Raw genomic sequence first — 27,935 nt, 5'->3', positions numbered from 1 at the left:
CATTTGGCTCCTTTGGGATCTAGAGTACAGAGGGAGCTGACTGGGGGTAGGTGAGGTCGGAATCCAGTTTAGACTTTCTGCGAAGAAGTTAAAGTCAAATCTGCTGTTGCAGCAGTGCAGCAAACTGGGCTGTTTAATCTGGTCTTTCCAAGGCTGCCAGAGCTTTGGGAGCAGCTTGTTGAAAGCAGCCATGATTCCGTGGGGGCTTTGTTCTCAACAGCCCTTTCTTCCTGACAAATCCGTGCTGTACTGGCTTTGGAGAAAACCAGTACTTACTCCTCTGGAGACAAGGCTGTTGTCAAGAGGCAGGAGCTGCAGGTACATCTTGCAGAGAAAATAGATGTCCTCTGTCATTTTTTTGGTTGGGTAATTAACATTCTTTGTACTTCTGTGAATAAACGATAGCTTTAAACATGGATGCAGACTTTTCCATGAGGCACACAGTGCCAGTGTGAGCTGGCACACAGGTTGGCCATTAACGGCCGTGTGCCAGTGTGTGTAACTGTACAGTCACTCTCTAGAAACCAGTTGATGCCCAGTGCACTGCTACTCTTGCAAAGCAGGTTTGGTGTTTTATGCCTATCTGCTAATTTCTTGTTTCTAAACCCTTTTGTCTTGTCACTAGGCTGTTCTGTGGAGTTTATTGCGCTCGATTAGGGATCGGTTCTCAGAGTCGAGGAGTTAGAAGTGAGATTTGAGATAAGTGAGGCCCGTTCGGTGCTGCTTTGGACGCCTCCGAAGGGGAAATGGAGTTTTCAGGATTGAAAAAGAAGAGTTTGCTAGGACTCAAAGAAAATAATAAAAAATCCAACACTAGGTAATAATTCTGTCCAAATTTTCTAGGCTTAACAAAACTGGGGATGTTGTAGGCTACTAGGGCTCTCCCAGTGAGGGTGAGGAGTTGAAAATGTACTTCTTCCAGCGTGAATTTCTGTATGGGAGAATTTCTGTATGCTATAGCTGTCTCCCTCAAAGCTGCTCTGTAATGTCAAACGTTTTCCTTTTTCTAGCAGCTCCAGACTTGCCTAATGTTTTGACTCTGCAGCTATGGTGATCTTGAGTTACGTTTGAAGTCCAATGTTTCGAGTTGCTGTTCTGTTCTTTGTTTGGGTGTGGGTTTTCTGCTGTTTGTGGTCTTCTATATTAAACAACATCTTCTGCAATTTGTTCTTGAAGGGCTCCCTCCCCGACCAAGCGCAAGGATAGGTCTGAAGAGAAATCCAAGGACCGGTCCAAGGATAAAGCAGGCACCAAGGAATCGGGTGAAAAGGATCGTGGTCGAGACAAGACGCGCAAAAGACGCAGTGCTTCCAGTGGGAGCAGCAGTACCAGGTAGTTGCTTTTGCAGTCTTTTCAGAAACCAGCAGTTTGATTTCTGGTACGTTTTGTCCCCTGGGTCCTGGACTCGTTGACATTGGGTTAGTCAAGAGTGCAGTTTTGTCTCACTTAAGGGGTTTTGGTTTTTTAAGGTATGAGTTTCCTGTGGCTGTTTGGTGAGCTATAGAGTCCCTTTGCACTGTTCTGACTCACAGTTGCGCTCTCTGTAACGATCAGAAGTTTTTCAGCTGTTCCTTTTCTGGGTATTCCACTCATTTTTATTGCCCGCACCTGCCAACAGATCCCGTTCCAGCTCAACTTCCAGTTCAGGGTCCAGTTCCAGCACTGGTTCTAGCAGCGGCTCTAGCTCCTCTTCTGCCTCAAGCCGCTCTGGGAGCTCCAGCACCTCACGCAGTTCCAGTTCCAGCAGCTCCTCTGGTTCTCCAAGTCCATCTCGACGGAGGCATGACAACAGGAGACGCTCCCGCTCCAAGTGAGTTTCATTTGCCTTCTAGGAATACCAGACGCCAGGTTAATTTCCATGTAGAATGCAAGATGATGATCAGAATAGATTTTTATCTGAGGACCATTTTCTTTCTCTATAACTTAAGATATCTGTGTTTTGTTAGAATGGGAGTGCTCCTCCTGCTTACAATCAAAACATACACCCTGTAGGAAGAGAGACTATAAACCTTATTTTTGAAGAGTGATTTATAGAATCCTAGAATGGTTTGGGTTGGAAGGGACTTTCAAGACCATCTAGTTCCAGCCCCCCTGCCATGGGCAGGGACACCCTCCACTACACCAGGTTGCTCAAAGCCCCATCCAACCTGGCCTGGAACACTTCCAGGGATGGGGCAGCCACAACTTCTCTGGGCAGCCTGTTCAGTGCCTCACCACCCTCAGAGAGAAGAATTTCTTCCTTAGATCTCATGGAAATCTCCCCTCTTTTGGTTTAAAGCCATTGCCCCGTGTCCTGTCACTACACACCCTTGTCCAAAGCCCCTCTCCAGCTTTCTTGTAGCTCCTTTAGGCACTGGAAGGTGCTGGAAGGTCTCCCCGGAGCCTTCTCTTCTCCAGGCTGAGCAGCCCCAACTCTCTCAGCCTGTCTCCATAGCAGAGGTGCTCCAGCCCAAAGCATCATCTCCGTGGCCTCCTCTGGACCCGCTCCAGCAGCTCCATGTCCTTCTGCTGTTGGGGGCCCCAGAGCTGCAGCTCTACATAACTATACTTCCACGTATTATATTTTGTAGAGGCAGTTTAAATCAATGTTTCCCCAATAGTATGGGAATACATGGGCCCTAGGTGAGATTAAAGCTCTGATTCCTGTAAGTTACAGCCAAGACTAAAAGAAAAGTCAGAGCCGAAAATGGTGTAAATGTGTAATCATGTGTATGTGTATATTTGTACGTATAAAAAAACCAAAATGGGAGGAGGCAAAGGAAGCGTTTTCCTGTAAGGGTGGGAATCAAACTCCGTTAATGTCCGTATAGTTTTCCCTTTGGATAACTCTGTAGGTAAGGTGCTGAAGGCTGATAAAATCTACTGAAGTATTATAATCCAGTGTGAGTTATTTTGATATATCCCTCAATTTACAGACAGTGAGATTAGGAAGAAGCATAAACATAAATTTTCTGCGTACTGAACTTTTTACGTATTAAAGTTACATTCCAGATTTTTTTAAAAGAAAAACTACAAAAAAAATTGTGATATGCAGCTACTTAAATATTTTTTTTTTTTTAAACTGTGACATTTCTGGGCCCCTGGAGTGAACAGAATATCCAGAAACACAAATCATTGGATCCATTAATGTGCCTGGTTGTGGTATGCTTTGGTGTTTATGTCCTCTTTTTGTCTGTTTAAGCGTTGAGGCAAAGAATGGTTTTTTGTTTTAACAACTGGGAAATGCTTTAACTATGGCAAACGGCTTTATAGAAGTGTTTGCTACATTTCGTGTTTGTTACCCTAGTTGCAGTAAAGTTGAAAACTCACAAAAAGGCTCTCAAATTGCAGAAGGTTCTAAAGCAAAAGCAGACAAGGCAGATGCGAGTCCTGAGGTGTTTCTCAGTGGAACACTCTCACCACCAGCCCAGCACTTCCTAACCTGTAACTTCTTAAGAAAAAAGACACCCTCCCAAGAAAAGTGGTACTTTTTTATCATGTGATAACGACTGGCTTCTTGGTTTTGTCTTGTGTGTTCCCTGAAAACTGCAAATGTTTTCTGTTGTCAAAATCAGGTCCAAGCCACCCAAGAGAGATGAAAAGGAGCGGAAGAGGCGGAGCCCATCCCCCAGACCTACCAAAGTGCATGTTGGAAGGCTCACTAGGAACGTGACCAAGGTAACAGTGTGCTTCCCTGTAACATCAAGCTTGCATGTTTTCTGTGAGGATGTGTGAGTGACTCTTTCAAAGCTCTCAAAGCTGCTTTTGTTGCTAGAGTCTTGCTGTTGGGAATTCTTGCTTTGAGTCCCAATTTATCAGTGAGGAAAATTTTGGTAGGATTTTACTGAGTCAGATACAGAGCAAGCTTTTGGGACTGTAGTGCCTAAAGAGGTCTGTCTGCTTTGTCAGCGTTACAGAGCTTGTATCCTGCCCTGCTAGGAAGAAAACTGTGGAAGTTGGCACAATAGCTGAAATTACCTTGGAGGCATTAAGGATATCTGGAGGTTCTTGGTGTCTGAAGAGAGCTGGGCTGGTGTGAGTTGTCTTTGCTAGAATGCAGTTTAAAGATCTTCAGAGTTAAAAGGTTTAGGGTGCTGAAAAGATTATATTTTTTTAAAAAATATTAGCAATTGCACCTTAAAAGTTTTCAGGTGAGGGCGTGAGCTCCCTTTTCATGTCCCCAGGACAATTTTCACGCTAGTCGTGTTTTTTGTAGCCAGTGTGACGTCCAGCAGTCATGCTGCTGGAACTGAAGGTTTGGAACAATCTGAGAAGGAGCTGAATAAACAATAGTAGGGAACGCAGTGATAATCCTTTCCACATCTGGCCAGTGAAATACGTCCCTTCCTGATGGTGGCATTGATTTAAAGCTAATCTAGTGCCGTGGATTTAACGCTCTAGTGCCAGCCAGAGCTGGTCAGTGAGTGTGGTCTGTGGCCTTAAGACTTGCTCTTTCTCTGCAGGATCACATCATGGAAATTTTTTCCACTTATGGAAAGATTAAAATGATTGACATGCCAGTTGACAGGCTAAATCCACACCTCTCTAAAGGTTATGCTTACGTGGAGTTTGAGAATCCAGATGATGCTGAGAAAGCCCTGAAACACATGGATGGAGGTAGGTGTCAAATGCTGCAAGGAGGCTGGGTGCTTTTAAAAATCTTTGGAGCAGATGAGTTTGATCTGAAAATGAGCTCGAGGTGATGGGGAAGCCTTTGGTGAACTGATCTGAAATACTATCTGTTTTCAGCCCAAACGGCTTTGGCTTTTGTATGGTTCAGGACAGGTCTAAAAACCATAGAACTTAATAAAGCTGGGTTTTTTCAAAACAAACAGTAATAAAAATTAATTAAATTAATTAAAAATAATAAAGTTTCCATGAAAATCTTTCCCGGGTAACATCTGAACTGCAGTTTGATGGGATATTAGATTAAGAAGTCTGGTATGTGTGCGGACTTTGTCAAAACAACCCCTGGGTGGGTGGTGGGAATGGCACCGTAGGCTGATTCACAGAGCTGTGAGTTGCACCACACAGTGGTGTGTGGATGTTAGTGTTGGAAAATACTTACTTCTTCCTGTTTCTGTTCTTCCCTAAAAAGGCCAGATCGATGGTCAGGAGATCACTGCCACGGCTGTGCTGGCACCACGGCCTAGGCCGCCTCCCAGACGCTTTAGCCCACCCAGGAGGATGCTGCCACCACCACCCATGTGGCGCAGGTCACCTCCTCGCATGAGGAGAAGGTGAGAGCTGTGACAATTTGTGTTTCCTTCTGGGTGTAACAACACCTTATTGCTGAAAGACTTGGCATGGTGACTGTTTCATCCTGCGGGACTCGGCTTTCCCCTCCAAATGACAGTAGCACCTTCTGGGCACCAGTTGAACCTGGATTGTCCTTCGTAACTCCTTAGTGCCAGGGTGACTCGCTCTGCCCTACGCTCTGAAGGCAGTCTGTTGGAAATGTCACATGCTTTCCAGCCTGTTCCCTGGAATCTGCATAAATGCTTCGAGGGGAAGTGGGAATGGCCTTCTGACTGGCGGAATGCTTTTGGGAGCCTGCTCCAGCCGCTTGCTTTTCTGGAGCCCCTGCACCTCCCTCCCTTACTCGTATGAATGGGCACCTGACCAAAAACCAGTCCTGCTGCATCAGGTGAGCAGACTGGGCTGACCCCGGACGTGACCTGACATGCACGTGCCCATTGCCTGCCTGAACGTGCTCAGATCAGTCAACTTTCGGAGTCTTCCTCAGCGTCCAGATGGGCTCCTTTGCCTTGGAAATCTACTGAAACTCTTGTCGCTGGCAAAAGCAGCTCGTGTTTGAGCCGCTCCGTTGCCAAACAGCTTACGAACGACAGGTCTAAAAATGAGAACCAGTAACGTGGCATGAGATCCACTGCCTGTTGGTTTTCCTTTAAACCAGCCTTTTCCCGAGGTCTGGCAAATGCTGGATTTGACCTTCCCTCCTGAGGAAGGTTTTGTTTTGTTTTCTTCCCTCTTCTGACTCTTATTGTCGTGTTGAGGCTCTGTTCATATTCCGTGCCTGGAACCTTGGTGTCCTACTGGTGGCTGTACAGATCGGGTGTGGTACCGAAGAGCTGGAAGCTTAGACTTCCTGTAGGAAATGTCCCTGTGATTTGGAAAGGCTCATGTAAATCCTTTCCCTGGATATCCCTGCGTTTCAGGAATCCAGGCTGGCCTTTCAGGTGAAGGAGAACGCTCTAGAATGAATGTGAGCTTGTCTTGCTTGAAGAAGACAGGATCCATGTTTGTTCTTTGGATATTAAATGTTCTTTCAACTTCTGGAAGTAGAGGGAGGGTAGCCAGGATATTCCTGCACTGTAGTCAATGTTCTGAATCGGCTTTTTGCTCTCTGGAGCTGGCTGTGTTTCACTGGAGCTCTTCTACTGTGGTGTGTGAGGGTTTTTTGGAGGGGGACGGGGAGGTGTTGTGTGAAAAGTTGGTTGATGAGCTGCCAGGTTTCTGGAACCTATTGCCCTTGTCTCCTAACAAAAGCTTTCTCCTCCTTCTGCCAGGTCCCGGTCTCCTCGGCGCAGATCACCCGTTCGCCGGCGGTCAAGATCCAGATCTCCTGGCCGAAGGCGCCATCGCAGCCGCTCCAGCTCAAACTCCTCGCGATAAAGCAAAAAGACTGGACAGCTTTTGATTTTTTAACTTAAATCCCATCAGACTAAATATTTTACCTTTTTTTTTTATAACGGGTCTGGGTGAGGAGGAGTGAGAGAGAGAGAGAATCCTGGCAGTGAAGGCAACCTAAGAGGAGAGAGCGACAGTTCCCGGCCAGTAGATAGCCTTCACTGGGGGCTTCTAGTTTCCTGGCATTTAATTGAGATTATTTAAAAATGGCTTTGCTTTTTAAAGGCTGCAAAACCATCTTTTTTTTCCAGCTAAAGGGAAGGAAAGATGTGGCAGCCGCTCTTTCCCCCGTTAGCAGGCTGCGGCGTGGCGGTTCCCAAACGCTTGGCACGCTGTACAGACGAGCTTGCAAACGGTGAGCTGGTGCAGAAGCCCCGGGTAGGGTGGCAGGGAGGCCTTTAACTTCATCCCCAGGTGCCAGCACAAGGTTTTTCAGAGCAGCTGGAGTCCAGATCTGCCCGAGACTTAAATCCCGAGTTTTGCTTTATCCCAGTACCCGACCAGTTATTGATTTGTGCAGAGTAAGCTCTTCCGTAACGCGCACACCCGGCCACCACCGCAGAAACAGCGGTGCAGCCCGCTGAGCGCGATACTTTAGCAAGAAGCAGCAGGGGGTTGTGAGCGCTGATGTGTAGCTGCCCCTGTACGGGATTTCTGTCACCTTTTCTCGAAGGGTTTTGGTGGCACCGCCCTGCACGAGAGCCCCTGGTGAAACGGTGCGAGCGCTTCTGCTTTCCCAGACCTCGCGTGTCGGCCCCTGCGCACCGCGGGGCGGAGGGGGGTGGGCTGGGTGGCGCCGGGAAGGGCGCGGGGTGCCCCGCTGTAGGGTCCGTGCTCGCTGCGGGATTTTTGTTGGGGTTTGTATCACTTTGTAGCCGCCTGGCCGGTCGTGTTTGTACTCGCGTAGGATGAGTCGCTGTCGAATAAAGCAGTAGGGTTCATAGCCCGCCTGCCTCGCTCCCTTCTTCCGCGCGCAGCCGGCGGCCGCCTCTCCCGGGCGTTCTGGCGGTGGAACCGGGGAGGGCAGCGCAGCCGGAGCCGCCGGGCGGGCTCCGGCTGCTCGCCTAAAGCGCACCTGGCTCTTTAAGACGGTTGTGGGCGGGGCTTTCTGCGCGTCACGCGTGCCGGCGCCGCTGATTGGCTGCCGCCGCGGGCGGGCGGAAGCGGAGCTGTCGCCGCCGCGCTGCCCTCAGCGCCATGGCGGCCGCGGCGCTGGAGCGCGCCCTGCGGGAGGCGGCGGCGGCGCTGGAGCGGGACGGGCCGGCGGCCCGCGGCGGCGCTGGGCGCCGTGCGGGAAGCCCTGGCGGCGGCGGGAGGCTCGGCCGCCCTCGGCGAGCGGGAGCGGGCGCTCTTCGGCGCCGTCCTGCGGGGCCTGGCGCGGGCGCGGCCCGAGGGCGGGCGGCAGCGCTGCTTCGTGGAGGCCCCGCCGGGACCCGCCTTCTGCGTGCTGCTGGAGGCGCTCGGCGCCCCGCGGTCAGTCTGGCGGGGCTCGCCGGGCGGAGCTCAGCAGGAGGGGGGTGCGAGGGGGGTCCGAGGGTGCCCGCCGGCGGCATAAGCCGGGGCAGGGATGGATGAGTGAGCGCGGGGGGCCTGGCGCTGCCCGGGCCTCCTCAGTTTCAAAACCCGCACGCGGTACTGGCGTTTCCCACCGAGGCCACGAAGCTTCCCCAGTTGTGCTCATTGAGTATCTTGAAGCGTCATGAGCCGAGGAAGCTGGAGAGATTAAAGTTGCTTTCGGTGTGATTTGATTTTCCTTGAAATTAGAATCGTGGAATGGGTCGGGTTGGAAGGGACCTCAAAGATCATCCAGTTCCAACCCACCTGCCATGGGCAGGGACACCCTCCACTACACCAGATTGCCCAAATTCTGTATGACTGAGCAGCAGTGCTTTAGCGGTGAGACCACAGCAGAAAAATGATAGCACACGAGGCTTTTTATCAGTTAAATGGGGCAGAGACTTATTCCAGTTACTTTCTTCCAGTCCTAGCTTTCCTCCGAGGGAGGTGGTTGAGATCCTGGAACAGTTCCTGCAGGAGGGACGGATTTCAGCCCTGATGTGGGAGGTGTGCCAGCAGCAAGCACAAGCTGGCTCACCTGAGCTGCAGGAGGCCCTGCTCAACCAGATTGTGTGTCTGCCAGATCATGTGAGCAACAAACTCCAGGGGAAAAACCCACCAGTGTTCTTCCCACAGAACTACTTTCCTCTCTTGGGTGGTGCAATTATCCAGGTGCTGCAGAAGATCTCTGATTCTCTGAGAGGTAAGATTGCAGGAGGGCTGTGCTGTGGGGACAGCTCTTCCTCAGAAGAGTTTTGTGCACGGACCCCCTTGGCTGGTGCTTGAAATAGAGATAATGGATGTTGCAGAGCCTCATGTCCATCCTTCGGGCTGGAGTTCCTTATGCTTAGAAGCATAAGACACCATGAATGAGGAAGGTGACCGAGGCTTTTTAAAGTCCCGCTGAAAGCTGGAATCCTACAGGCTGTTAAAGTGTTGTCTGTTGCTAAAGCTGAATTGTGGTGACTTGATCTGTGCTGAAGTAGTTGTATGGAAGATTGAAACGGTACTGAAAGAACCAGTGTCTTTGTGATCATTGTGTTAAAAGTGAGACTGGACTGCTGTAGTCATAGAATCCTAGAATGGTTCGGGTTGGAAGGGACCTCAAAGATGATCCAGTTCCAACCCCCCTGCCATGGGCAGGGACAACTTCCACTACACCAGGTTGCCCAAAGCCTCATCCAGCCTGGCCTTGGACACTCCCAGGGATGGGGCAGCCACAGCTTCTCTGGGCAACCTGGTCCAGTGCCTCACCACCCTCAGAGCGAAAAATTTCTTCCTTCTATCTAATCTAATCTCTCCTCTTTCAGTTTAAAGCCATTTCCCCGTGTCCTGTCACTACATGTCCTTGTCCAAAGCCCCTCTCCAGCTTTCTTGTAGCCCGTTCAAGTACTGGAAGGTGCTGGAAGGTCTCCCCAGAGCCTTCTCTTCTCCAGGCTGAACAGCCCCAACTCTCTCAGCCTGTCTCCATAGCAGAGGTGTTCCAGCCCAAAGCATCATCTTCGTGGCCTCCTCTAGACCTGCTCCAACAGGTCCATGTCCTTCCCTAACCCAATTCCTTATCCATGGAGTGGTCCATCCATCAAAACCATGTCTTTCCAGTTTAGTCTTCTGACCCTCACTGTTAATATATAATACTGGGTGCCGTTTTGTGCCTGAGGGCAGGTCGTGGAGGGAGGAGGAGGAGGTGATGCTTGAAGAGGAGAAGATAATCTGTGTTTTCAGGCTTCAGTACTGTAGAAGCGTACATGCGTCCTTCTGAAGGTTGGTGGGAGGATGCTGGGGATGCTTGTGTTAAGCTTGTGTCTGTTTTATTCCAGGTGGCTTGGATTGCTCCATCTCTTTTGTGTCTCATGTCCTGGGGAAGGTGTGCGTTCAGGGGAGACAAAGTGAGTGGTTTACGATACTGTCTTGGGGAGGGGGAAGGTTGGTTTTACTGTATTAGTACGGAAGGATGACTATGATGGGGATCAGCCAGGAGAGTGGGAGACTGACCACGTAATACTCTGGGGGGTTGTGAGTTGAACTGTGGAGGCTGCTCTCTGCTTTCTGAGGCTGCCGAACTCCATATCTGATAGATGTCGATGCTCTCCTGTCGGCTCATGGGAATGTGATCTGTTCTCCTCTCAAAAACTGACGAGGTTATTTGGCTTCTCAGCCTGCCCTTTGGGCAAAAACCAGCTTTTCTAGTGCTTTTCATCCAGTGGTCTGAAAGTGCCTTGTGAATACCAGCATAAATCTCTGCCTGTACGTAATAACCTTCTCCTGCGAGTAGCCTTCGGTCTGGCGTTGCTTGCACCTTCGAAGCCTTCTGCATTCAGAAGCAGCTAACAGGGCAGAGGAAGAAGAGGAAAGATTTTCTAGCTGTTTGCTGCGATGAGGAATACTTGCAAGTTCCTTAGGCTGCTTAGGTTAGTTCTTACCACAGCAACAATTTAGAACTGCAAACTGGACGTTGGCCTTCTTCATCTTGTAAGCATCTGGAAATTTGCAGGCTGACCTTGAGTACCATTGCACCAGTTCTATCTTGTGTGTTTACCTGTTTTTTCTTCCAGAGGAAATCCTGAGCGTTTTGGTGCCCAGCCTAACAGACCTCACCGAGTCAGACTGCATCTGGCAGAGAATATGCTGGCGCTTGGTCGAATGCGTGCCAGACCGCTGGATGGAAGCAGTGGTCCTTGGCTTTGTGCAGAGAGCAGCCGGGTAAGGACTCTGCTTTCCTCCCTGATCCAGAGCAAAGGCTGGGATCTTTTTCACGGATCCTTGCAGAATCGGTTTCTGAAAGGTGCTGGGGTGTGTGTGTTTGTGAAGGCAGTCTCTTACAGTGCTGTTTCCTGAGAGACTCTAGGGGGAAAGTAGCTGATTGTTCCCCCTCAGAACCTGCACCATTCCTTAAAGGTCTGTTGTTGTGACGTGCAGTGAAAAGACAAATGAAAACATTCTTTGTAATTACTGACTCTTAAAGTTTAAAGATGTCTTAGAGACTTGAACAAGACTTGAACATCTACAACTTAGAAGCTGTGGCGTCCCCATCCCTGGAAGTGTTCAAGGCCAGGTTGGATGAGGCTTTGGGCAACCTGGTGTAGTGGAGGGTGTCCCTGGCCATGGCAGGGGGGTTGGAACTGGATGATCTTTGAGGTCCCTTCCAACCCAAAACATTCTGTGATTCTGTGACTTAGTTGCAAACAGCTGCTCACAGAATTTCCTACGGTTAGTGGCAGCGTGGCAGTAATTACATGGATTCCTAACGTTTTGCTATTGACCTGTCTTGCCAGGGCAGACGTGTTGTCCAGGTTGCTGGGGAACCTTGTTGTGAAAAACAAGAAAGCTCAGTTCGTGGTGACACAGAAGCTGCTGCTCTTGCAGTATTGCCACTCGGTAAGGCCTCTGCATTGCACAGCGGTGCAGTAATCCCTGTTTTTTTCCAAGTGCTAATGTGTTTTTTAGCTGAGCTCCAGGTCATCTGGAGTAAGATTTAGCTCTTCATTCTGAAATCAGCCCTCAGTCTCTGCACGGGTACCTGAGCTGTGCAGCTGTTCTCCTGCATCCTCTCGGCTGAATGTAATGAAGATGGAGTGGTAAATGGTTGCTTTGAAATCCTGGGGTTCATGTGCTCTCTCAGTGTTGATGGCGATGAGCAGAATTCCTGTACTCTTTTCCTGGATCCAAGTGGTTATTTGCACGTATTTTCAGTGTTCTGGGGAGCTGGAGCCATCTAGTTAGTTTAGAATCTGCAAGAAGAGACTGAATAAGCCATGACCCACCCTTAGGGATAAGGATTACATTGAAGAGATGAGACGAGGACTAGGATTTTTATTGTTTGTCACAAGGTGTTAGGAGGTGTTCTGTGGCTTGTGGTGTTGTGAGGGATGTTCTCTTTCTATGTTCCATGTTTGCCTGGGACTGTGCTGAACTGGTTTTGATGGTAAAAATACTATGCTGCATTCCTTTCTTGGTTTTCCGTGTATTTCATCAGCAACTGCATCTGTGTGTTTGGTTGTTTTTCAAAATTTGCTTACTTTCCTGTCTCTGAACGCTGTCACCCAGTCTCTCAGAATGAAAAGTTTAACATAGTGCAAACAGGCACGTGTCGTTGCTGGGTGACAGCTTGATGCCCAGTTAAAGCAAGACTTGTGGTTTCCATTGCAGACTGCAGTGCTACAGAACCTCCTTGGCTACCTGTCCCTGGACAGCCTTCGGCGCGCCTTGTTGATCAAAGTAAGGTTTTGGTACCTCTCTAAGACACGTTTGTTCCTGTTCATGAGTGAGGGAAGCCCTGCCATATCACAAGTAAATTGTGATGTACAAATCAAAGACTTTCTGCACTGCTGGCGTTAGTTTTTCGTATTTAATTGGTAAATTGTATTCCAAGTAGCAAAACTATGGAGGCTTGGAACCCAACAGATGTCTTGTGTCCTCCACCCTTCTCAGCTTCCCCTGTCATCCCCTGTTTGTGTGGCGGGGCAGATGGCAGCAAGTGATGAAGCTGCTTGAGAGCTGTCTGTGTGCCAAATGGTTGATGCTTCAGAATCGTTCTCATCTGCCTTTTCCTCAGTGGGGATGCAGATATTTTCCCTCTCAAAGTCAGCAATGTGATGGAACTTCTAGAAAATTTATATCTCTGGAAATCTCCACCATTTTGTCAATTTTTTTCTTTTTTGTTTTGTTTTGTTATTCTAATTATCTGGAAGCACTGGCAGCTATATAAGGTTGGAATGAAACCATATAATAATCATACTGGGTTTTGATTATAATATATATTACTCTATATATAATGTTTATCACTTTTAAATGAAAAACTGAAACATTGTTTAACAATTTATTAAATAAAGGTGGTGTGGAGTTCTGAGTTGGTCAAACACAGTGTGTTTTGGGCCCTGAAGTATAAAGTTAGCTCTGTTTGTAGAGAGTGTCAGGTTCACTGGGAGATATGAATCACAGAATGGTTTGGGTTGGAAGGGACCTCAAAGATCATCCAGTTCCAACCCCCCTGCCAGATGATCTTTGAGGTCCCTTCCAATCCTAACACACTGTGTTTGACCAACTGAGAACTCCATACCACCTTTGTTTAATATATTGTTAAACAGAATGGGGTTTTTTTTAATTTAAAAGTGATAAATATTATACAGAGAGTAATATATATTGAAGCTCTAAGGTCGTCAGAATATACAATGTGCTGTATGAAAGCATGTTTCAAAAATTTGCTTCAAAACCAAGGTTACTCGTGTAGAAAAGATCCATTTCAAGCCAACTTGAGATCTGTGGTTCAGGTTCTGCAGGAGCTCTTGGAGACCTGGGGCAGCAGCAGCGCTGTGAAGCACTCCCCAGTGGAGCAGCAGCAGTATATTAGCAAGGCCATCCTCATCTGCCTTTCCCACCTGAAGGAGCTGGAGATCGAGAGCTGCAGGCAAGGTGAGGGGGTGATTTGTGTGACAGAAGGTCTGCCTGTGAGTAGGAAAACGTCTTTTTTTGATCAGTGGATAAACAAAATTGTGCCATGTTCGTCTTGGCAAACGGGGCAGCCTCCTGGAATGCTCTTTTTTCCTTAGCGCTGATGTGAGATAATTCCAAGCGCGCAGATTTAAATTACAAAATTGGAGAACCCTGTCTTTGTACTAAGGCTCTTGAACAGTGGTTTAGGAACCCCGAAATTTTGCCACAGGAAAATCAGGCTTGACTCTGGGACTGGTTAGAGGAATAGTGTGATTTTCAATTTACAGGGCAAGTACACCAAGGATAAAAAGCTGGTTGGTTGGTCTCTGACTATCCGTGTGCGTTCCTGCGTGTCATCCTGCTCCCCTCAGCGGTGAGGTGAGTAGGGATGGTGTTACCAGCAAGGACCTCCTGATCTGTGTTCATACAGTGGGGTCCTGGTCTAAAAATTTCACATTGGGGTCCCGGTCTAAAAATTTCTGGTTCTGTTGCAGTCAAAAAAATTTCAGTCTCCAGTGTCTAGAGTTACTTTTCTGTGTGTGTGGCTTTTGGAGGGCACAAAGGTTGACTTGTAAGACCTGTTAATGTGTTTCATTCTAGAATTAATTCTTTAGGTGAATAAGTGACCTGGTATTTACTGAACGTATGGCAGTTTTATGATCTGGTTTTTGTCTGACAGCTGTTGCAAAGATAAGCTTTTCTGAGTCGAAGGAGGTCAGTCTAACAGCAGTAAGGCTGCCCAGTAAAGCTCTGGACTGAGAAGTACTGGTGTTATCTGCCTGTTTCCACTTTATCTGGTGGTGAGGGAGATTTCTCCCTCCATGGTCAGAATTTGTAGCTTCCTCAAAATATGACACTTCACTTAAGCGGCTTTGAAGCACTCTCAAGTCCATCTTTAGCTTACTTTTACTTACCATCCTTTTTTGTTTCAGTGGAAACCAAAATATTCCAAATTTACAATATATTGTAATGTTTTGTTGACTTTGTACCTCATGGAAAAGCTTGTTTTTATTATATTGGTGCTGAAGGGCAATACTGCCACTGCAGGAAGAGAAGTCACAGCTGCGTGGGCCCTTCCTGTGCTTCTGCCTGGTATTGGGTGGCGAGTGGCTGAAGATGCCATCTCAGGGAACCAGTGGATGTTTGCTTCTGTCATTGCTTATGTGCTGTGTGTTCTTTTTTTCAGAGCTTCTTACAAGCATGATGGAGGGTGTGAAATGCCACTTGGACAGCAGTCTGCCACAAATACGGCGTCTGGGAATGATCGTGGCAGAGAGCATTAGTTCAAAAATAAACACTGATGGGCCTGTCCTGAAGTTTCAGGTGAATGTTGTAACAAAATTTGTCTGATGTGCAGGGCTTAGAGGAAGTAAAAGCTATGAACCAGATGATCCAGGGCATTATAGCAACTTCTAACGCTTATCTGGGAATGAGGAGAGGCAGCAACACTTTCAAAAAGAGAGGATATCTGTTTACAAAAACAATTGTGTAGAAAATAGCCAGGTGGCTGAGGGTGACCTTAAGAGGGTAATCTGAGGACAAAGTTCAGGGTAAACTGATGATAATAAAGGGCTCCTAGAGGATTATCGTATTGCATGAGGGAATCGGAATCTGACTCATGGAAGTTGAGAGAGAACTTCAAACCTAAACCAGCGGTGAACGTTCAGTTCCTGGCACGTGGGAAGACCTGCTCTGAGTTGAGATTTTCAAGATTGGTACGAGGATATATGCTCTGCTAGTTCCTCTAGAGTTTATAAGAATGATGCGACTAAATCACATTCTTTAAAAACCTGCATCATCTCTTATATCACATTGCCATTTATTAAATGTTCTAAATGTTTTAAATTTAAATGTTTTAGTATGAAGAAGATGATGAAACGAGAGAATTGAAGTCCCTTCTGGTGCAGACTCCGCCATTCCGTGTTGTCTCCAGCCTTCCAGATGATGAGTAAGATGTTGCTACCGTTCATCTCCGTGCCATATTTGGCCCTTCTCCATACCTTTTTTTGGAGTTATGCACTAGAACTGCGTATGATATTCAAGATGTCTTATCTATTCTTAAGCCACCTGCGGAGGCTCTTTGAAGCACCTCGTGTTACTGGCAAACGTCCAGCACTCCAGTGAAATACAGATTTATTGCTGCCATTTTAGGGCCATAACCAGCATAGATGACTGTTTGAGACAGCATTTGAGAAGCAGAGGGATGAAAGGACAATGCCAAAGTCCACAGAAATAAGTACAGAGACAGAAAAAAAATTCTGCATTGTTGTATTTATCCCACTAGCAATGGTTAAAGATGTTTCTTCCCCTGTTTGTTGAGTTTCATTCACAGCTTCAGATATAGTGCAGGCCAGAGTGATGTACTTGTCGCAGACGAGTCTTTCCTTAGCAGTCAGGTACAGGTTAGTGCAGGGGGAACACACCAAATTAGCTAGCTTAATTTTTGTTATCCTTTACTCTTCTGTTAAGAGATTCTGCTTCGCTCCCCCCCCTCACCCCATTCTCCATCCCAGGACTTTGCTCCTTGTGTAGGCCAAGCTAGGTGGGAGCCTGCAGCAGAAATAGCTGTCTGCCACTCTGTTTCAGCAGCAAGGGTTGGTGGTGCGGGTAGTTCCATGTGAGTAAGGACTGTTACTTTACTGGTTTTGATACTTCTTGTTCTTCAAAGCAGAAATGAGAAAGCAGATGCTGCACAGCCGTTGGTGTTGGAAAGTAACAAGAAGTCATGTACAGCAGCCCCTGTGACCCCAGATGAGGAGTCAGACGCCGAGCTGGACAGGTATGGAGCAAGAAACTGGTAGAATATGGAAAACAAATGGTGAGTTCTTAAGAGCAGGCACGGGGAGAAGGGAGCTATCGGTAGCTGCGTTTCTTGACAAATCTTGTGCTTCCTGACCTTGTTCAGCTCAGTGCTGTGCAGCAGAATAGGGCTTTGTGTAGGAAATTGCATGCAAGTGTGCTAGTCAATAATCTGAGCAAAGCCTGCGTTGTGTGCAACCATTGTATTTGTTCCGTTTGACTCATACCTGTTTCCTGGAATTCAGAGACATATCTCCCCGTTTTAATAGTGGATCTGCCGTATTCTGTCACTTTACCGATACATACAAGAAATCTCAAGAATCAGCTTCTAGTCTCTGGGTCACCTGACTGCTTCCTGCACTTGACAAGGAGATCCAGCTCCAGATCTGGTCACAGAACTGCTCTTTCACTGAGCTCCAGACTAACTCATAGGACTTCCTAAGGAAGCCGTTCGGGCTAGGCTTCAGCAGTGCTGCTGGATGATGCACGAGTGACAGTGTTACGACAATATACGTGCTGGCTCTTTCCCTTTTGTGTGGATAGCTGGAGAAAGGAAGAAATCTATGCTTTATAGACTAACTCCTGCCTTTATTTCTTCTACAGTGATGATGACCTCATCCCTTACGACATGTCAGAGGATAAAGAACTAAAGACTAAGGCTCCTCTGTATATCCGAGACTGTATTGAAGGTAGGAGATTTTGGGCTGAGTCTTTATCTGTTTCTTACTGGTTTTGGAAGAGTGGTCTCTGTGTAGGTTTGGGATTTTTCTGAGCTAATCCGAAGAAGTTGTAGGATTTCAGTAATCTGGGCCTAAGTGTTGAACTGTGATTTCTGAGTAATTTCAATTTAGTTCCTAACGCTGGGCGTGCACTAGGTCAATGATATCTGCCTATAACAAGACGAACTATGGGCAGAAGAAAGTTGGGGTGTGTGTACCCCTAAGCACAACCATTCTGTTAATGGCTTTTGTTTGTCGTTTGGTTTCCTTCAGTCCTGACAGGATCTGAAGATGTGGACAAATGGGAAGCTGCAGTCAATGCTGTTGAGAGCTTGGTGCGAAAGAATCCAGCAGCAACGAGAGAGGTGAAGTAGCACGAGCTGAGTTACCAGGGGGCTGTAAAGCAGGATTATCCTTTGCCCTCGTGAGGAGACTAAACATGCCAGTAGAGCAGCTGGCCAGGCTCGTGTGTACCTGGATGTAAAGCTTTCAACTTGGGAAGGGAAATAGAAGGAATTAGTTGCTTTGGAGGTGAGGCTGCAGAGCACAAAGGAACAAAGAACCAGGCGAAGGTGCTGGCAACACTACAGCATTTAGCAGCTCCAGTGCTGAAAATGAAATGCATTGCAAGTAGAGCTTGCCAGTAGTGTGAGAAAGCAGAGGATGCTCCATGCTTTGTGCTGGGCAGAAAATACATTGGAAATGCAGTTTACAGAGCAGCCACAAATTCCACAGACCAATTGATTTTCATTTTGGATTTCATTGATTTTGAATTGAAATTGGATTCAATTGTTAGTCCTCAGCAAAAAGGGAGACAAAATCAAATGGACTTTCCCTATTTGCTTGTACTAGCATAATGTCTTCCAGAGGGAGTAGTTGGATTGTACTGGTCAAGATGAAAAGCTCAAGTAAGAGGAACGTGGGACAAGGTCACTGGTGGGATGAGTGCTCACCACCACTTGCTAGTGAACGCTTGAGGTGGCAGAGATACCTGCCTCTGCCAGCTGAGAAAGGGAAGGGGTGTAGTCTGGTAAGCAATGCACAGCCTGCTGCTGCTCATCAGCTGTGTTACTGAGCTGCATGGGCTTTGAGTGTGGTGCTGTTCCCTTTCACCCATCCGTCGTAGTGACAAGTCCTCCTATGTCATGATGCCACCACTTGTCCAAAAAGCCAGCGTGGACATGGACAGAGAAATCAGCGTAGGGGTTTGTTCAGTGTTTTGAGCAATCTGTCTTGAATGGCATTTAGCTTAATGTGTTTTCTCTGCCTCCTAAGATGTTGCCTATATTCCATGCCCTCATTGTCTTTGCTTAAACGCTAGAAATGGAAAATGGATGCTGCTGTGTAAATCCTGTGTGAAAGAAAACACTTGGAGGGATTTGATTCCTTTTTTCATATTTTGAGCAGGTTAGCGTGGAGCTGGCAAAAATACTATTGCATCTGGAGGAGAAGACGTGCATTGAAGGCTTTGTGGAGCTCCGTCAGAGAGCTCAAGTAGCTGTTTTAACCACAGATCCAGTACCCGTGAGTCCCTCTTACTGCTTTCCTTTTTCCAGGTCATGCACCGGCAAAAGTTTAAGCAGCTGAAGTCTCTTGCTAGCTTGCTAGAAGCAGGTGTCAGAGTGTGGTAGCATAGCTAGTTCATGTCTGACAGCATTGATGCAGAGATGGGCTATGTACTGAAGAATCTACGATGGATGACTGAACAGGAAAGAAAAAAAAAAACTGTCAGAGCTGTAACAGACTGGAGGAACTGTTTGGAGACTGTTAATATGAGTATACCTGAAGGCAAATTAGGCGAGGAGTTGTTGCACTGAAGGGAGATCATTTCACATAGAGGGAGGCTGAGACACAAAGGGCTTCTCTAGAAGAAGACTTGACTGGTGATTGTAATCATAGAGTGGTTTGGGTTGGAAGGAACCGTTAAAAAATCATCGAACACTCCCTGCCGCGGGCAGGGACATCTTCTACTAGATGAGGTTGCTCAAAACCCCATCCAACCTGACCCTGAACACTTGCTATGATACAGCATCCATAACTTCTCTGGGCAACCTGTTCCAGTGTCTCACCACCCTCATAGTAAGGAATTTCTTAGGTCCAGTCTAGATCTCCCCTCTGTCAGTTTAAAACCATTACCCCTTGTCCTGTCAGTACAGGCCCTGGTAAAAAGTCCCTCTCCATCTTTCTTACAAGCCCCCTTTAGGTATGGAAAGGCCACAGTAAGGTCTCCTTCAAAGTGCCAGAGCTGCTGTGGCAGTTGTTTAGGAGCCTCTGCACAGGAGGGAGAGAAGAATGGCAAAGCCCCATTAGTCATTTTCTTCCTTTGTGAGAATCTAGCAGTGTAATTGTCTGAACTTCCCGTGTTTGCACAGCGTGTCTCTTCCCCTCTCTTGGAGGCTTGTTGGAACTAACAAGAAGCAGGACTTCTTCTGAAATGGACTGCTTTTAGAATTAGTGGGAGGGCTGTTGCCAGCCCGGCTTTGTGTCCATTGCACCTTGATCTTTCTGTACAGGTGGCAAAGTACTTGACCTCCCAGTTCTATTCCCTCAACTACAGCCTTCGTCAGCGCATGGACATTCTCGACGTAAGTGCTCTTCTCTTCAGTGCCCACTGTCCTTGGGCCTTTGTTGCACCGGTGCCACCTGAGCCGTCACGGGGTTTCCTTTTATTGCTCGGGGGAGGAGGCAGAGGCGTGGGAATCTCTTTCACTAGCATTTGTGCCTGGCAGTCCCCTCTTGTTCACTCCAGTCATACAGCGATCCTTCCCCACAGAATGCAAAACACATGGTGGGCATTTGCTTAGGAGAAGGCGCTGTTTCCCAACATGTCATCAGTCTGTTGCATCTTCCCTTTTGGGAAGACAGCAATCCACCTGTGACTCCTACGTCATGTCACTTACTGTGTCTGAAGAAGGAGCCACTGTTCTGTTTCAGGGCTGAGTGACCAAGTTTCTGCCTCGGAGCCAGTTGGCTGGTTGGGGGTCAGTTGCCTTGCTGTTCTTCATCCTAAACTTTTCTGCCTTGCTGTTCCTGCCAGTTTGGGTGCAGGTAACTCTTGTTGGGGCTCCCTAGTATACGGATTACCCCTTTTTAACAGAACCTCCCTCTTTTTCATCTAGGTATTGGTTTTGGCAGCTCAGGAACTGTCCTATCCCAAATTCCATGGGAAGACCAAGCATTCCGGTAGCCAAAAACCTTGTATCCAGCTCCTTCCTGGAAGTGACAGCTCTAAGGACTGGAGAAGAATTGTTGATGAGAGGATCAAAAGCAAGACTCGGAGATTTGCTACGGTGAGGCCAGGGCAGAAACAAACTAATGTCAAACTCTGCAAAAATAGAGATGCTAGGAGTTGCTGTAGTTCTGTCCAGAAAGAACAAAATTCCTGGGAAATTGGGCCCAATCCAAAGGAAAGACTGTGTAACTTCAAATATAAATTTATCTTGGTATCTGGCTGAATCTTTCAGTGCAGAGTACTAATTCCTGTAGTCTTCTCCCAGCAGGGAGAGGAAGATGCACTGTGAACTCCTTGCCTTGTGTTGAGGGATAGTTGCTGCTGTTCTGTGCTTGTTCTGAGCGTGTCTGACCGCTGCAGGGAGCTGTGGCTGCACCTCACGGATCCCAGAGCCTCCTCCGTCAGACAGCCGCCTCTGGGCTGAACTGTCTCGGCCTTCCTAGTTTTCAGGAAGATAAATCGACGCCAGTTTCCTAGTTCCCAGAGCTCCCCTGTGGTTTTTCCTGGAGAACTTGCTTTTCAAAACTCCTTTATCCATTGCATGTTCTTGTTTCCTGTGTCTGACCCAGCAGTACTGAGCTATATTGCACTGAAATATTTAGATATGTGAGAGGAGCTGAAGTGGGAAGTGAGCTGGCTAGTCTGGAAACTAGTAGCCACAGGCATACAAGCAAGCAGTGGCTGACAGTGGGATGGCTGCAAAGAGCCCGTAGTCTTGACAGTGTCCGGTGAAGTGGAAGAGTTGGGTGCTGCACCTTGTGTCTAGACTTCATTTCTCTCTTGCACAGGGTCAGCCTCAGGTGGAACTGGCATCTGGCCCAAACGAGTTCAGTGCTGTTGCTGGGCACTTCTTTTTTCCATTGATTCAGCACTTTGACAGGTGAGTGTCAACACCTTTGGGATGTGGGCATGGCAGCTGCCAGAGCGAACCTTTCTGCTTGTTCTGCTTGTCTCAGAACAGCAGGCTGACCCCCAGAAGCTGTGTGGGAGTCCACTGACACCACACTGGTGCCTGGCCTTGTCCATAAAGCTTATAGAGGGAGGGACTGATGGTCTCTTGGACTTACCCTGTGGAGTCTTGTTGGACAGGAGTGTGTCTGGCTCTGCAGAAGCAAGATACGTTATGAAGAAGAACCTGTAAGCAGGTAGACAGGCGGATGATTTTGGCAGTACCAAACCAGTTGTCTTGGCTGACCCTCCACCTTGGGAGGTTCACACAAAACCGCAGGACTCGGTCTTTCACGAAAATTAACTCTGTCTCAGGTTAGGGCCTGTCACCTGGGCTGGTCCTCGTGACCACTTTATGGTGGTTGATTATTATTGTTTAATTAACTAATAATTGTTTATTATAATTATTGACAAATTGCTTAAACCTTTGCTTGCCTAAGGAAGGCTGAGTAATTGGTTCCATGAGAATCAAGATTCTTGTAATATCAGTCTTAATGATTAATGATCTAGTATGGCAGTGGTGTAGCTTTTGCATGCTGTTCTTTCTCCGTAAAGCCTGTTGGTAGAATAAGTGCCACCTGCTGTAAGAGTAGAAGATAGTACTGGTCTGGGAGCAAAGGTGAGAGCAAACAGCTGTGGCCTGTGTTAAATCAGGAATGGCTGCTGTATAATCACTGTTGTCATAGGGCTTCAGGCTTGTGGGGGACAGTTCCCCCTGCATAACTACCCTGACTGCTCCAAAGATGCACAGACCATCCTGCTCACTGCTACAGGACTGTGTATCTTGCACTTGCAGGCCTTTGACAACATTTGATCTCCTGGGGGAAGATCACTTTGTTCTTGGAAGACTGGTTCACACTTTAGCAATCCTGATGTACTTGGCTGTCAACACTATGGTAAGAATAACAGAATCATGGAATGGTTTGGGTTGGAAGGGACCTTAAAGATCATCTAGTTCCAATCCCCCTGCCATGGGCAGGGACACCTTGCACTACACCAGGTTGCTCAAAGCCTCATCCAGCCTGGCCTGGAACACTGCCAGGGATGGGGCAGCCACAACTTCTCTGGGCAACCTGGTCCAGTGCCTCACCACCCTCTGAGTGAAAAATTTCTTCCTTAGATCTAATCTGAATCTCCCCTCTTTCAGTTTAAATCCATTGCCCCTTGTCTTGTCATTACACACCCTTGTAAAAAGTCCCTCTCCAGCTTTCTTGTAGCCCCTTTAGGTACTGGAAGGTGCTATAAGATCACCCCGGAGCCTTCTCTTCTCCAGGCTGAACAGCCCCAACTCTCTCAGCCTGTCTCCATAGCAGAGGTGCTCCAGCCCTCGGATCATCTTTGTGGTCTCCTCTGGACTCGCTCCAACAGCTCCATGTCTTTTTGATGCAGCCCAGGACACGGTTGGCTTTCTGGGCCGCCAGTGCACATTGCCAGCTCATGTTGAGCTTCTCATCACCCAACACTCCCATGTCCTTTTCCTCAGGGCTGCTCTCAATCCATTCTCCGCCCAGCCTGTACTTGTGCTTGGGGTTGCCCCAACCCATATGCAGGAACTTGCACTTGGCCTTGTTGAACTTTATTAGGTTCTCATAGGCCCACACCTCCAGCCTGTCCAGTTCCCTCTGGATGGCATCCCTTCCCTCCAGCGTGTCCACCACACCACGCAGTTGGTGTTGTCAGCAAACTTGCTGAGGCTGCACTCGATCCCACTGTCCATGTCACCAACAAAGATGTTAAACAGCACTGGCCCCAGTACTGACCCCTGAGGAACACCACTCGTCACTGGTCTCCACTTGGACATCGAGCCGTTGACCTCAACTCTTTGAGTGCGACCATCCAGCCAATTCCTTATCCACTGAGTGGTCCATCCATCAAATCCGTGTCTCTCCAATTTGGAGACGGATGTCGTGCGGGACAGTGTCAGATGCTTTGGATAAGTCCAGGTAGATGATGTCAGGCTGCATGAGCTTGCAGACAGCTGCAGAGAGATCCAACCTGGGAACTCTGAGATGCCTTCTGAAAAAGCAGTGTGCTCTGGGGCCTGCTATGCTTAGACTGGCAACAAGTTTGAGTCATGTGTGCGCTGAGAAGTTTGGGGAAGGGCAAAAATGGTCAGAAAGGAGACGTGGGATTCAGCTCCCCCGCTTCTTATGGAAGAAAACCTCTCAGCTTCCATGGGAGGCTGGTCACATCATTTCACTTCACTGCGTCATTTTCCTCATCTGTACAATAACGTTAGTTGTAACGGTGATGCTCACAAGAGTGTACGGTCCAGTTCTGCAGGGGGTGTGGGTGTGAAGGTGTTCAGTGTTTCTGTCCCAATTCTGTTCTGCAGGCAGTTACCGCCATGGGAAAGGCACTGCTGGAGTTTGTCTGGGCTCTGCGTTTCCACACTGACTCGTGAGTTGTAGTTGTAGCTTTTATTTCTAAAGATCAGCTGCGAGCCAGTCTCCAGCGTGGTTTGTCTTTGTCCTGACCAAGAATGTCAATGACTTAACCCTTAACTCTCTGCTCCCCTCCAGCCTTGTGTTCTTGTGGCTGAGTATTGCAAGAACATTTAATGGTACTGCTTTAATGTCAGACGTATGAACTTGGCTAGTGTCTTCTAGTGTGAAGGTGCAATCATTACCTATAGAAAGCATGACAAAATTCTTGATCTACTAGCCATGTGATAGTTTTATCTATGTTTACTCAGGGAGGTCAGAAAACTTTAGATTCAATTCCAGCATTCAACCCTGGAAAGGAATTAAGACATGTAGCTAAAATGCTGTAAGCATCCAGTTTCTGTTCTGATCTCAGACTCGTCCAGGACTCTGAATTATGCTAGACCCCTGCACCATAGTAGGGCAGGGGCTCTGTATGTGAGCACTCTGCCAGCTGGTGCATGACTACACTCCTAATCAGTAGGAATATGGCAAAAGTCATCATAAGCACAAACATTTGAAACTGGAGAACCCCTGAGGTGAGGAAATCAAGGTAGAGCATGAAGCTGCAGGCTCTAACCAGTTCAGTCTTTCTCCAACAGGTATGTGCGCCAGGGTCTTTTGTCGTGTGTCTCCTCCATGCTCCTCAGTGTCCCTGCGGAGCGTCTTCTAGAAGACATGACAGAAGAGCTGTTGGAGACTCAGTCCTGGCTGGGAGGTAAGATGTGGTGGTGTACCCCAGTGTTTTTCTGCTTAGTGGTGCAGTCTTTGTGCAGCATCTCTTCAGTTGTGATGGTAGCAGTAACGTCCTGGTGGTGTGCAGCAGAGATTTGCAGGATGAGCATATTTATCACTCGCTTGTAAGTTTAGGGCAAGTACCAGACCACACTGTGTGTTGTACAGACGGGTTACTGAGGTATCTAATGCATCAGCTGAGAGCTGCTAATGGCATTTCAAAGTGTGACTATCCTCACCTTACAGGCCAACCAAAAAAGTCCCAAAATGTAGTGTGTGTCCCCTTCCTCTGTCGAAGCATCCAACCGTACATCTTGTGAAGCTGCAGAAAGTATTGTCATATTGCATGTTGCATCCAGGCAGTGATTTTGACCAGCAGGAACATGAGGCTTGTATGGCCTGTTTATACCGTGTGCACAGAAGGTGGGCTTCATTAGTGCTAAAAATTGGAGAAGACCGTGACCCCATCTCTTACTTCACATTGCTGATGGAAAGAACAACCTATGAAAGACAGCAGATGACTTTGTGTGCTGCACCCAACTCACCTGGCATCAACACAAGCTCTTTTGTGGGTTCTGGTAGGCACACCTTGGTGCCCAGGTATCACGGTGTGCTGGGAGTGCAAGAGGAAATAACGCTGGGTGCTTCGTAGCTCTGAAGCCTCCACTGTATTCTGAGTGGACTTTGTGACTCCCTGGGTTGGTTGCCTTCACCTTTCTTGCTCTTGGTGGGTTGGCTTCTCCCAGGGAGCAGGCAGGAAGCAAGGCTGACACAGCTGGCCTCTGATCCTTGCAGGTTGTGCAGCTCTGTGCCCTTTAAAAGGAAGAGAGCGGCCGTGTGGGACCAAAAACTTTACTTTTCCCATGACATGGTGTGCTCTGAGGAATCTGTTGTCTCTGCAGTTAACCCTGCTGTTACCAAGTGAAGCCTTCCCAGGAATGCTATAACTGCATTTGCAGCATGAGGGTCTGCGTAATCTGTTTTTAATGAGTTATTTTTGGAAGGAGGACAACGACAGAGCTGGTAGCATCTTTTTATGCCTGTAGGTAGTGCAACAGCCATCTCTTTACATGCAGTGCTTTTGCACGAAAATTGTACGGTAAATCCTGCTGGGAATGAGAGCAGGGTAAGATCACAATTGTGTGTGTTGTGGAGAAGCAGAAATTTTTGTAGGAATACCTTAAAGAATACAACCCAGCTCCATATCTGGTCAGATAGGATTTAAGTGCAATTTAAAACTTGCACGTCCTTCTAGAGCTGCTTCCTGAAACACAGCAGCTTTTTGGGCAATGCCCTTGCTCTTTGTTTGAAGATGGTTGGCAAAACAGCTATCCCAGGGAGGCACCGGGCTGCTCCGACACGTGAAGTCAGTCACTGGAGACCTACTTTTGTGGCTGCATCATGGTTTTGAGCTAGCAGACGTGCTGTTGCTTCCTGACGCTTCCAGACAAGATTTGCAGGAGGTGTCATGTGTTGGATCTACTGCTGCAGCTGGGAAAAACGACAAGCTGTTGAGCCTGCAAGCCCAAGAGCCAGGAGGAGTCACCCCTTCTTGGGTTTCAGCTTAAAGCATCTAATTTCTCTGGCTGTGGCTAAAGCACAATGAGGAACAGCGGGCTAGAAAATGTTATCCATGAGGCAATTAGTAGAAATCTAAAAATCTTCTCCAGTTTGTCATGATAATACCCCAGCCTGTGCAGATTGCTCTGGTTCACCGTGTGAAGGTGGCTGGCTGTTCTTGCCCTTCGCCTGTGGGCTGCAACTAGAACTGCTCCCCATTAGAAAGTGTTCGCAGCCTGGGGTAAGGAACTGCTTCCTGCACTGTCTCAGTGCTGTCTGCTTCGTGGATACTTTGGGATGCTTCATTTGGAGAGAGGGGTCAGGATCCACCTTGTACATGTCTGTCATTGCCCTTAATGCCCCGCTGGACCTGCTACTGAGCAGCCTACTCTTTCCCGGGGGAGGGAGGGAGGGAGGGAGGGAGGGAGGGAATACCTACATATTTCTAGGAAATAGTTCCTTTGATTCCTCAGCAGCTGCCTTTGAGGGAATTCCCTACCCCTTGCAAGTGCTGTAGAGCTCTGTCATAGGTAAGGACCCGAATGATACTCCAGTGCCCTGTGCCTCCCTTTTGGTGGCACCTGTTCAAGGTCCACGCTCATGGAATTAGACTCTGTGCCAGCACCAGTCTCCTAGCTTTTGAGCTTGGATTAATCTGTCTTGTAGCCTCCCCCTTTTGCCTTCTGTAGAGGGAGTTTGGAAACACCATGGTGAAGCTCTCGCTGAGGTTATAAATAGGCTCAGTCCATCCGAATGAGTCATGTGTTTGGGCTGACAGCACCGAGCTCTGAGCACACCGCTTGTGCGTACAGGATATCCTGACACGGGCTCGCTGCTCTGCCAGGCTCCCCCTGCTCAGACATCCTGCGTGCATCCTGGCTTTTACTTCGCAGGCCCATTAAGGGCCCCTGAAATAACAGCTGCTGGAAGCAGCTTCAGGCCCTCCCTTACACACTGCACAAAGTGTGAAAGACCTACTGGTTTTTCAGAAGACTAATCTCTCAGAGTGGAGAACGTGTTGAAACTTGGGGCCTGCCGCCTCCTTTCCCCCGTTTGAAGGGCTGCGTGAGCACAGATTTCGGGAGGGAGCACTAAGCATTTGTGTAGATTGCAGGAACTGGCAGAATGGAGACTTTTAGACATTTAAGTAAGTGGATTTCTAATTGCAAACTGCACTCATGGTGGTAGATCAGCTCTAGAAAGGTTATGTATCGCTCGAAGGCTCAAGTGTAAACTCTGGGATGGAGGTTATCCCAGGGAATGCAAGGCCAGGCAGTTTCTATAGTGCTTTAACCCAGCTGTTCATGCCTGCTGCAGAGTGAACTGAGCGTTATTGCCTGTGCCAGTCAGGGCCCAGCTAAGCTCACCCTGCTTAAGACGATCATGTCTGTGCATCTTCGCCTCCTCGTCTAACATAATTTCTGCAAGTGCTGTTGTCCAGCCCAGATGTAGTTGCATCTGCTGTTGCATTTGGTGCTGTTCTGTGATGGTCAGTGAAACAGTAGAGAAGTCTTAGGTGAAGAGTAGTTTTTCCTGTTTCCCAGCTAACAGTGGCTGCTTCTTTTACAGATGTGGTGGAGAAAGATCCGGATGGGGACTGCAGGAGGCTGGCCTTGCAGAACTTGCTACTAATGGAGAACCTGAAAAAGAAACTCAAAACTGTCCCTTCCTAGCTGAAGGGTAGAAGAAGTGACCTTTACTTGCCGTACTCTTGCCAGCTGGATGTGTGTAGGCACTGCTGGGGCCTCGTCAGCAGTCACCTGGCTGGAGAAGAGGAAGAAGGGGGAAGGGTGCAGAGCTGTACGCCGGTGAACCTGACTTGACATCTGGACTTTGTAGTGGAGGCCAATGTAGTGAGCTATTGCTGTCTGGTACGGGGTGTTCAGATGCAGGAAGGTA

The 27,935-nt window shown here is 48.0% G+C and overlaps 2 protein-coding genes across 2 annotated transcripts; both read left to right on the top strand.

Moving 5' to 3' along the window:
• The first annotated feature begins 739 nt into the window (after positions 1-739).
• Positions 740-7,394, top strand: RNPS1 (RNA binding protein with serine rich domain 1). The gene is made up of 7 exons (XM_009990732.2): positions 740-817; positions 1,177-1,332; positions 1,619-1,810; positions 3,555-3,657; positions 4,443-4,596; positions 5,078-5,219; positions 6,510-7,394. Exons 1-7 carry the CDS (start codon positions 747-749, stop codon positions 6,613-6,615), a joined length of 924 nt encoding a protein of 307 aa, XP_009989034.2. The 5' UTR covers positions 740-746; the 3' UTR covers positions 6,616-7,394.
• Positions 6,898-27,935, top strand: TELO2 (telomere maintenance 2). The gene is made up of 21 exons (XM_086622508.1): positions 6,898-6,985; positions 7,719-8,103; positions 8,613-8,890; positions 10,008-10,076; positions 10,743-10,890; positions 11,463-11,565; positions 12,337-12,405; positions 13,458-13,599; positions 14,807-14,943; positions 15,480-15,568; positions 16,289-16,399; positions 17,023-17,108; positions 17,412-17,503; positions 18,546-18,662; positions 19,652-19,723; positions 20,258-20,428; positions 21,159-21,250; positions 22,115-22,214; positions 23,654-23,718; positions 24,344-24,459; positions 27,606-27,935. Exons 1-21 carry the CDS (start codon positions 6,898-6,900, stop codon positions 27,707-27,709), a joined length of 2,634 nt encoding a protein of 877 aa, XP_086478634.1. The 3' UTR covers positions 27,710-27,935.

This window comes from Tauraco erythrolophus, chromosome 17 (assembly GCF_009769465.1).
Source record: "Tauraco erythrolophus isolate bTauEry1 chromosome 17, bTauEry1.pri, whole genome shotgun sequence".
Taxonomy (NCBI): Eukaryota; Metazoa; Chordata; class Aves; order Musophagiformes; family Musophagidae; genus Tauraco; species Tauraco erythrolophus.
Note: the sequence above shows the minus strand (reverse complement) of the source record. Positions and strands in the feature narration are given on the sequence as shown.